The sequence below is a fragment of the Pieris napi genome, chromosome 6, assembly GCF_905475465.1.
Source record: "Pieris napi chromosome 6, ilPieNapi1.2, whole genome shotgun sequence".
Classification (NCBI taxonomy): domain Eukaryota; kingdom Metazoa; phylum Arthropoda; class Insecta; order Lepidoptera; family Pieridae; genus Pieris; species Pieris napi.
Window position 1 is genome coordinate 2758467 of NC_062239.1, and position 11264 is coordinate 2769730.

General features: G+C 32.4%; 1 protein-coding gene across 1 annotated transcript; it reads left to right on the forward strand.

The window, feature by feature from the left end:
* Positions 1–6190: 6190 nt before the first annotated feature.
* On the forward strand, positions 6191–8996 carry LOC125050520. Its single transcript, XM_047650419.1, has 6 exons — positions 6191–6644; positions 6721–7027; positions 7803–7899; positions 8358–8468; positions 8561–8731; positions 8943–8996. Exons 1-6 carry the CDS (start codon positions 6191–6193, stop codon positions 8994–8996), a joined length of 1194 nt encoding a protein of 397 aa, XP_047506375.1.
* Positions 8997–11264: the final 2268 nt, after the last annotated feature.

An 11264-nucleotide genomic window follows, 5' to 3' on the forward strand; every position in this document is an offset into this window, starting at 1 on the left:
ATAACCTAATTGATCAAAAAGAGAATTAACAGGAATTCACCCTAAATTTAAATTCAAAAATATTTCCAATACAATTATTATTGGGTAACTATGAAATGAAGATTTCAAACATGAAACACGCTCGGAGGTAGTAAAGTAATATATTTGTTGTGATATAGAACACACTTTATTATTTATTAGCATTTTGACGTGATAACGTCTTTAAAATCGTTTTAGTCGGGTGACATGTTCAGAAACTTGTGTCACACCAAAACCTCACGAGCGCGATCGCAGGTATAACGAGAGAGAGACGGACCGATCTCCCGTCTCATCTCGAGCGCTGCCAGTCATTCCGTGAATGTATTAAGAAAAATGTATATCATAGTCGAATAAGTAAACTTGTCATTTTACACCCGAAATTTATCATCAAAAGTGTGAATAAAACGATAGATGTAATTTAAAATTTGAAAAAATTGTTATCTTCATTAATTCCTTACTTCCCAAAAACTTATATCACGAATAAGACGTTATCACGTAAACATCTCGATCGTAAACCTACTTTACAAACAACCAATATTTTTTTATATACAAAGTTTCATCATTGCCTATTTAATTAGAGACCGAGATTTACACATAAGAAAGGAATCGTTTATTCTAAGTGCGGAAAAACTTGAGTGCTATACTAGACACGGTTACGGAAATTATACGAAGCTACAAAAACAGTAACTAGTTAGAACGAGAGCGTATAGGAGCTGAAAAGTAAACGAACATGAATTGGATTCGTTCTCGGTCCGTGTGAGCTATGAATGTTGAAATGAGAACATCGAAAATTACTTCTGTGACTGACGCAGTTAAAATGAATGAGGCACAGTAATAAATTTAAAGGCAGTTTAATTGCGTACGGGCTGTAGGAAGATTATTGCAATTGTTATTAGTTGTTAACGGAACGACTGAACTTCTTGTGTTCATTGTTTTGCATTGTTTCATGTTTGAATTTATATGCATACTGCTTAATTCGTCTAATAAAAGTTATATAAGACATATAGCTGATATAACATTTATTACTAACGAAAACACACAACAACCATGCACATAGAAAAAAAAAAAATATAATGCCATATAAAAAAAATCCCTTTTCCCATTCGGGTCGTTTCAAGTGTGTGATGCGTGTGTGCGGTTGTAATTGGCCCTGGCTCAGCATTATGCTGAGGAGCAGAATGTTCCACAGCGCTGGTCATTCTGCCAGAGACCATATAAAGGGTCTACGTACCCGTGGTTACAAATTTATTATAATTGCCTCTCTAATAAGCTTGATAAAAATATCATAGTTAGTTTTTTAACTAAATCAAATAATTATTGGTTCTAAAATTATCTTTTATTTTACATTACCTAGTTATAGAAAATAATGTGTTTGACTATTTAATGTAACGTGTGTTGATATCTTTACAAAAACATTCCTTTTTGAAGTTTCGATTTTAATATTTTATATGTTTGATATTTTACAGGTCTACCCAACGATTAAAACGGGTAGACATAAAGGAATCATGGATAGATCCCATGGTTCAGGATAACAAATAGGAAGGCAAGGCAAGTACAGGGCAGATGAAGTTAAGACTGACTGGATACCGCACCAGACAAGATCTAGAAGTAGGTATAGGAATGTGGGGTTTGGAGGCTGTTCAAATTATCCTTGCCTAGAGTTTCATAGACGTGCATAGGGAACACAGGCAATAAACAATGACTGATTCTTACATAGATTATTATCTGTGTCTAACATATGACCGTAAAACTAAGTCAATAATAATATAATCTATGAATACAGTAAATTGTATTTATCTTCACTCTAATTAACGTACTATAGACACAGGGAAAATAATTTAAGTTCTTTCTCCGAACCACAGTTAAAGTAAACTTTAAAGTTATTCTCTGGGCAGTCTGTGGTATCGTATAGTCATATCGCTCAATGAGGGTTTTGAGTTGACAGACATTTCAATTAACTTGGAGCCAAGTTGAGCCGAACTTATGCTTTCTAGAATATTCGATACACCTGGTTCTGCATTTATAAGGTATTATACTCTGAGATTGCTTTCATAAATTAAATCTTTTATATAACAATTTATACTTATGGCTTATAAAAAACAAGTCATATTTTAATATTTTTTTCCAGTAATAAAATTATGAAGAATAAATTGTAATACATATACAATATAAACTTAAACTCAAATATAAACTCAAACAAGTGATTCATTTATGTGTTTTAGAGAAAATAAGTACTAATATATATTCTTTCTTTCGCGGCGTAAACACAATTTGAGACGCCAAGCCCACCAGACCTAGTTTATGTAAATAAAGACCCTTTAATGAAAAGGGGAGATTTGACACTCACCTGCTTCTTGGCCACAGATTTCTCTGATGGCGTGGTTAATAGGCTATATGGCCTTTTATGGCCAAAAAAAAAAACACTTTTTCAGACCGAGATGTAAAAGTGCAATTATATACGTAATGTTTTAGTTCTAAAGAATAAGAAAGAGGGTTTAGTATTTTATGTGTATCTTAGTACCGTTATGATCAATTTTGAATTTATTTTACATATTATTAGAATACATTACGCTAAGGAATACATAATTAAATGAATTAATTGTTATAAGTTTAGTTTATTAAGCGTTCGATCGTGACTTTTAAATTATTTTGTGCATCTACCGTCTTTTTTATTTTTAATGCATAAACAAAATGGGCTTAAAATATGCTAAATAAGGCTGTTGGTGGAGCCAAAGTGGCACAATATTAGCCAACTAAGTACCCTTTTAAGGCAATTTCTCTAATTTTCTCTTTTTCATGAATTTTATTAAGGTTGATACTATATAGAACCTCACATATACATATCGTTTATTCGTAAAAAATTTAAAGCAATGTAATCATTTCATACCGCGAAACCTTGAAACAAATATGATTTCCGCTTTTAATTTGTATTCTAATAAGACATTATTTGCTTTCGCTATTTTTGTAAGGATCTGTTTTGTTAAAAGCAGAAAAACTTATTGTTATTGTAAGATAATTATTTATTAGCATTTTACGTGGTCGTGGCTTATTATTCATAAAATAAAAGAAATTAATATATATTTCTTTTGGGAAATAGGCGCTTTTTATTTATTATACTAAAACGTAGTTCGTGTAAATCTGCTGCATGAAAATACCGTAGTCGCAAATAAAAAGTTTTCAGGTACGAAAAAAAGATTTGAAAATTTCATCAATCATAATGTTATGTGCGAAATACAACAAAAGGATTTTGAATTTAAAATCCGCCAGCTGCTTTGAAAAGAGAAGCGAAAATTTGTCACATATGCGCCGCGAGCTGTCATGCGGCAGAACAACCGGTTTATCTAAACTACAATAGTATTACTATACTGTTTAATTTAAATAATCGGGATTTGTATGAACATTTGTGCTTTGTATGGTTATTTTATAGCCCTGTTATAATTCATAAAGTATAAAAATAAATGCGCATTCTAAAACGCGTATAGCTGGCCAACTAGTTAACTGTGAATTATTAGATTAGATAAATTATCACGGTTATGAAATACTTCAAATTTCTGATCAGATTAAAATGACGAGATTTAAGTCTGATACACGTTTAACTATGGCCGGTTTTCGAGATGGTCAAGCAAATATCGAAAACCAAAAACTTAGCAAATAAAAAGAGTGACGAAGAGTTTTTGTCAGTTCTTCTCCTTCGCTCTACGTCTTTGAATTGGGTAGTGATCGTAAATGTAAATTTAGATCCTTCATTTTTTATATTGACTTTCGTAACTGTTGTAACGTTCGTAACAGATCTCGTTCGTTCCCAGTGACGCTACAACCCTGAGTGTAACCCTTGGCCTGATATTTCTGATATGTTTTATGATATTTTCCTTAATAGAGTTTTCTGTCGTCACCTGCCATCACATTATGGGGGCCGGCACGTTGCCCGTTTTCCTGGCGATGTTTACCTTCATCATAAGAGTGACTGCAAAATGCGCATATTCAAAGAAAAGTCCAAGGTGCTGGGCTAAGAATCTAGAAGAGGTTCAGAGTGTTCCTGCAGCTGAGTTTCACCATTAGAAATCGAGGCAAAATCCGAAATTCCACCCGTATCACCTTGACGTCTCATCTATCCACAACTAAACGTTTATTAAGGCATTTTTGCCGCGAACTATGTGAATGCCACTGAAATATTTCCGGATCAATTCAACTTAGGGTCTTTCAAGAAAAGAGTGTACAAATTCTTAAAAGGCCGACAACGGACTCGCGAGCCCTCTGGCATAGAGTGTCCATGAGCAGTGATATCACTTATTAACATCAGGTGAGCCTCCGGCCCATTTGCCTATAAAAAATTAATTTTGTTTTCAATTGATTTAAATCTATGTTCTAGAATAATTATTATGACGCCGTTCATGATACGATTGTGATTTGAGAAACAACACTGGAATACGAGCCCTAATTTTTTTTTAAAATTTTTGGTAGCTAAACCGAACCTAACTTACAATAAAGGTAACATAGAGGTTTTATTGAAAGTTTAGCGTAAAAAGACAACAAAGCAATGTCTTCAGTAAATACTAAATATTGAAGGAAGTGAACACGTAATTGGAATCCTTTCACAGAAATTGTTTAGAGAGCATTGCAAGTGTATTGGCCCGTCGTGGTTCGAGGATTGGCCACAGTCCAGCTGCGCTCTTCAAGAGAGACAAATTGTGTACTTTGTAATATTACTTATTCGCTACACAAACTAAGTACAGCTTTAAGCTGCAATTTGAAAAATCTCCCTGGTTCTAATTATTAATTTTAAATCATATCCTTGACAAAAACGTGCAATCTCAACAACTATATGCGCTGGCAACTTTAATTAAAACTATTTCAACTAGGTATCCTTAGCAATATTAAAACAATAATAAATAATCCAAATAGCTACAACAGTGAGGTATAGGTACAGAACTTTCCTCTTTCAACGGGGCCTAAAGTAATTTAACTTGATAAAAGTACTATTTGCTAAACTAGTGTGTTTTACCGTGGCCCGTGCCGCTAATAAAACATTCAGTTATTCGCGCTGTACTTTCACAGCTTGATATCATTAGGAGCTATTACACAAATTAGAAAACTTTTAAAGGACTCATATATTTAGGGTTAAATTATACAGAGTAAAAACCACCAGCTCTAATGGCAAAGTCAGTATTTCAAAATGTACGTAAAAAAAGCTGAGCGTTCTAAAGCGTTCCAAGGACACTTCTTTTCTTTTTTATTTATTAAAGTTCACCACATCATATACAATGCTAAATCTAGATATATGTTTCAAGTTATATTTCCTAAAATACATGACAATTATGTTAAACATAAATGTTACAAAAAAAGGGTGCGTGTACTTATGTACGCGCGTAAGAAGTTATACTTCTTTGGCATTATTAAAAATAGTTTTTGATTGAATGCAAATAATTAATTACAATTAAATAATCAAAGACTGGAAAAGGAGTCATTATAGTCAATAAAGTTCAGTTAACATTTGAAAAATTAAATAAATAAATATTTATTATTATTCTCTTACATTAAGTGTAACATAAATTCTATTATTATTCGAATGTTGTTTTTAAATTATGTCCAATGCCGTAGCATCTTCCGTGGGCAACTTCATTCTGTTAATTTTGTGTCACGGTGCGCGCGCATCGTAAAATTTCACTCTCATCAATTTTTCATAACGCGCCTAAAGAAGTATAACTTCAAAAATATAAATAAAATTATACACTTCCAATTTGAGTTTTTCCTAGTAAACAGAGGATAAGGTATAAGATAGGCACTTAACAATGTTTTTCTTTTAAAATTAATTAGCCCACTACGGAATATGTCAAGCTCTGGATAAGTAGTGTTTTACTATATGTGTGCTTGTATATCATAGCTTTATTATTAGGCATTCATTAATAATAGTGAATATTCTGGACGCGTTATTGATATTAATTCTATTATAGGCGAAAAGAATTTCACTCAGAAATATTAAACCTATATGTTATTGAACCCAAATAGAAAAGTTTAAAGAACAATTTAACTTTGCCTCGTCACGACTGTATAACTTATACTTCAAGTAAAAACTGTATAATTTATAAACAATTTTTCTTTATATAACTAAAGTTGTTGTTACAAAAATGTAGTGTTCCACTTCAACCTTAAAGAAAACCATCTTGTATATACAATGAAGAATTATTACATATTGAAAACATTTTGTAAGAGAATTTTCCTCGTCGGCACGGGGAATTTTTGGTACGAAAACGCCGAGATAGGAGATGATTCTAGTATATATTACAGAACACTCTCTTCGATTTTATTTTTTGCATATTGTTTTATGACTTTACTGGAAATAATGGCAGCTTTTATGGGTGACTTTCCGGAAGATGAGAGACGTGATTCGATTACACTTTCTGTGAGTCATTCGATATTATTGATAAAGATATTCTCGATAATTTACAATAAAAAAATCATCAAACAGCACATGTATGATATAGTACGTGTCTGCGAGATGTACGAGAAGGAATCATTGCTGAAGGAGAGATATCGATTTCTGAAGATGAACGTTTTGGCGTATTGTGTTTCTGTTTATAGTTCCGCCGCTTTTTTTGTTCTGGAAGGACTTAAGAAATCTTATTCAGGTAGTATAAATTCGCTGAAGGATGTCATTTTATAAGTCATTTAGTAAATAATTCTTTAACAAATATTTTATTTTAGGCTCGCATTTTGTGACCATAATAACATATTACCCAAGCTATAACAATGATTCTGGGCTGGCAACATTCATCCGAATTTGTAATACGGTTATTTTATATATAATGTTATTAAGTATGATAATTGTTGATGGGTTTGCCATATCAAACTTAATCATATTAAAACACAAGTTTATAACTTTGAGACATTACTTTGAAGATCTGAGGGAAGACGTTGAAAAGATTTGTGAAATGGGCAATTATAAAATAGCAGGGGAGAGGCTTACGAATGGTGTAATAGAAGGCATTGTTATGCATAAGGAGCTTCTTAGGTAATTTAAATTGTAGCACTTTCATTATGTTGAGCTTTATTATTATATCTTAATATATATAAATTACGCGTCACATTGTTTGTCCGCTAGGGGCTCTTAAACCACTAAACCGATTTCAATCAAATTTGCACACCGTGTGCAGATTGATCTAACTTAAAAGAAAGGATAAGTTATATATAAATATAATTATACTGTACGTGTGTATGGCACTGAACTCTTCTTAAACGGCTGGACCGATTTTAATGCATTTTTTTTGTATGCGTTTGTTTGGAGCCCTGGATGGTTTAGATTCTCAAATCGGTACATACATACTTTATTTCATATCCTAATCGCTTGAAATATCATGCAGGACAACGTCTGTCAAGTCTGCTAGTTATTTAATAAATTATGATTAGGCAAAGTAATTATTTATGGAGTATTTAAAAAATTTTACAATTTTGTAAAGTATTTATTACATGTTGAATCTTGGTGAGGCTGCACTGCTCTGTGGGGCATGGAATAGTTTCACGGACTATACAGTGCCTTATATGTAAAGAGCAAGAATATATATTAAACATTGTGTGCGGAAACTCATAACTACATAGTGGGACGTTGGGCACACAATGGGCAATTGCTATGTATGATTTACTCACCAATTTTTAGCAAGTGGATTTATAGCCTTTACGCAGACGAAAACGACAGTTATGCTAAAATCTAGTCCAACACCTGCCCGCACTATTATTATTTACACTATATATTACAAACTACACTAGCGACCCTATTTTATTTTTTCCAGACTATCGAAAGTAATTGACAAGGTATTTGGAACAGCAATGGCGTTTCAATTGTGTCAAAGTTCTGGAGCGGCAGTCTCTCTTATGTTACTATTTGCAGTAAGAGATCTTTTATATACTATTATTTTTGTGTATAGAGTATCGAGATAATTTTTCTTTCTTTCCTTTTGTATTAGTATCGTTTTACTTGAAAATGAAATAAGATAATCGTGTAATATTTATTTGCATGATTCTTTATTGCTACGCAAACAGCTACGGCGTAGAGCCAGCTACAATATACCCGAGAGATAGTTCAATATCTGTATTGATAGTATAATTTAGACTCCAAATAATTTTTTTTTATTATTATATGCTATTGGCATACCGAAATATAGCCTACATGTATAAATCCTTCTAAATTCACAGGAAAAGGATGAGTTGGTCATAAAATTTATATATAAACCAACCGTCGTTTTAGCTGTCCTCAGATCTTAATATGATTAAGTCCTCATTATACGATCTCCATTATAGAAAAAAAGCAATACCATAAACCACGCTCCATTAATTGTATTAAATAGCTTTCAGAGAATCTAACATTATTTGCTAGTTTGAGGATTATTTCATTTGTGGCAGCTTTATTCCTCTTACTTGGTCTGTTTTTATGTAATGCTGGCGAAATAACTTATCAGGTTTGTACTATAGGTTAGTTTCGTAAGAAAGTCTCACAGTTTTGTTTCTTAACAAAAAAATTCATTGAATTTGCATAAACCTTATGTTTTAGGCATCGTTATTACCAAATGCAATATTTTATTGTGGCTGGCATCTCTGTCCTGCAAGATACAAAGGGCAGAATCTCGGAAAAATAATCTCCATAGCTTGTGTGCAAGCTCAACAACCCCTAGTTATGAAAGCTTTTAAAATGTTTCAGCTTACATATGTAACGTTTCTTCAGGTGAGATTATTTGACGTATCATTAAAATCACTGAAGTTTAAATTATCAAAAGTTAGCCTTATTAAGATAAATTTAATAAACTATTCTTAACTTTAGAGTTATAATTGAAATGCCTTTTTCGATCCCGTCAAATTTATATAAGTAGTATTTTTATATATAAGGAAAAATTCATTTAAATTTATATAATCTACCAAGTTTTTGTTATTTTTAGGTCATCAGAGGAACATATTCAGTATTCGCGCTAATATATGCACAAAACCAGTGAGGAGAAATATGCAAAATCTAAATGGCACTCAAATAACATATTATAATTTATATAAATCCTATAGATATATTTATAATATAAAAGCAACACACTTTTAAGGTTTGTCTAGAGGTCACATAAATCATAATTTTCATCATTAATTCCCTAACAATATTGTACATTTCGACATTTCTACATTTGTTTCATTGAAGTATTATCCAAACACATGAGTACATGATCAGCCTTCCGCGAAGGATTATCTATTAGTAGTTTCAAGACACGCTTATTCCCGCATGAAGTTTTCTCTTACGATGGTAGTGTTTTTAGGGCACGATTGAAGCCGGGATTCGAATTGTATATTAAATATATATTATAATAAATTGCATTCCTAACTACGACTAACTCTGGTCTTGTTATATAGTAAACTAGCGGACCCGACAGACGTTTTCCTGTCTTAACTATGAATATTGATATCAAATTGGTATAAAGAATTAAAAAATATTTCAGAAACAAAGTGTTTATTATTCTAATGCTTTATGTTATACAACATTCTTTGTTTGTTTTTCTGGCTCGCATATTATTATATTATCAATATAATAACTCCGATCGAAGCATTTATTTTGAACGATATTCATTTTTCTTACATCCTCTGACGATATTTGCAGCACGCATTCTGTCAATGTTGTGTTATGTCAAACGCCATAAGGTTACACTAAAAAGTTCGAATTGTATGGTGGTTAAGTATTCTTGAATTTTCTAATTTTCCGCGCATTTTTTTTCTTTTTTTCTTTTATAAGAACCTTCTCCTGACAATTACAAACACAACAAAAAAAAAATCAGACAAAACGGTCGAGCCGTTTTCATGTGATGTCGTGACAACGGAAAACGGGTTTCATTTTTATATATATAGATAATAATAATAATATAGTAGTTGTGTAATTTATAAACTGATTACTTAGTTTTGCGTTTCAAATAATTTGACGTATGTCTAAATAAGCATAATATTAAATGGAAAAGAACGGATGGAGCAAAAAAGTCCTGAAATGGAATCCAAAGACCAGTCAGCGAAGCGTTGGACTAGGTGGACAAATGACCTGATAAGGTTGGAGGAAGGTGTTGAATGCAGGGCTCTGGGAACCAGTCGTACTAGAAATTTAGGGGAGAGGTCTATGTCAAGCCATGGGACCTCTGTTGTCAGAAGCCCATGACAACTGGCTGAAACGAACGTAAATATCATAAAGCTTTTGCTACTGGAATGGCCTGGAAGGTGTTAAAAGACACATAAATGTATTTGTTCTCGTTTTACTAGACACTAGTGACTAGACATTACACCTGCGGACATTTTATGAGTCTACCAAAAATTATGACTATACTAAATAATGATATTTATTACCACATGTTGAGGCCGATATCTCTAACGTACAAGTACATGACCCTATAACCATGAAGATTATCAAAATTGATAAGAGTTATCTAACCCCCTGAATTAATTCTATGTTGCGATTGAATACCTTTTGAATTGTAAGTTTGCTTATCGTTAATATCAAGGAATATAAACAAGGAATCCGAGTCACGCACGGATATATCAAATAAAGCAAGATCGGTGGTTCCGATAATCAATTGGAACATATATGTAAATGTTATACAAGGCTTATTAAGGCTTGTTACTACGCTGTAGGCTATATTGGTTCAACGATAAAAATTCTGAAACTTTTCGCTTTACCTTTTATTTTTACAATTAATGAAATTTTCCATGTATATTCTCACTATTTATTCATCATATATTGTATGTCATTCTCAGTTTACAAGAACGATACCGTATTGTACCGAATCAATGTTACCTATACGTGTTTGAAACTCCAATACAATAAAACTCACAACTTCATTGTTTAAGAGTTAGCAAACCCCAAAAACCGGGCTTTTATTGCGATGAAAACTTTTCTTTTAAGGCGCTCGTATTGGAAAAGAAAACCGAATGTAAAGTATAATTTACTGTAGTTATTTACATAAATTTAATTATTAAGTTCTAAAGTAGGTTCGAAATTGGAATGTTGTTTATGTTAAATGCGACGCGTGTGTTCTAAGCTCAACCGATCTGTTGGATGCGAATTTATATTTAACAATAAAACCGAATTTTTGGTTGAAAGTACCATTTTGATTACCATATAGAGCAGTGTAGGCTGAATGGCTTCAGCGTGCAACTCTCATCCCTGAGGTCGTAGTTTTGATCCTGCCAGCAGTGCACGAATGGACTATTTTTCTATGTGCGCATTTAACATTCGCTCGAAC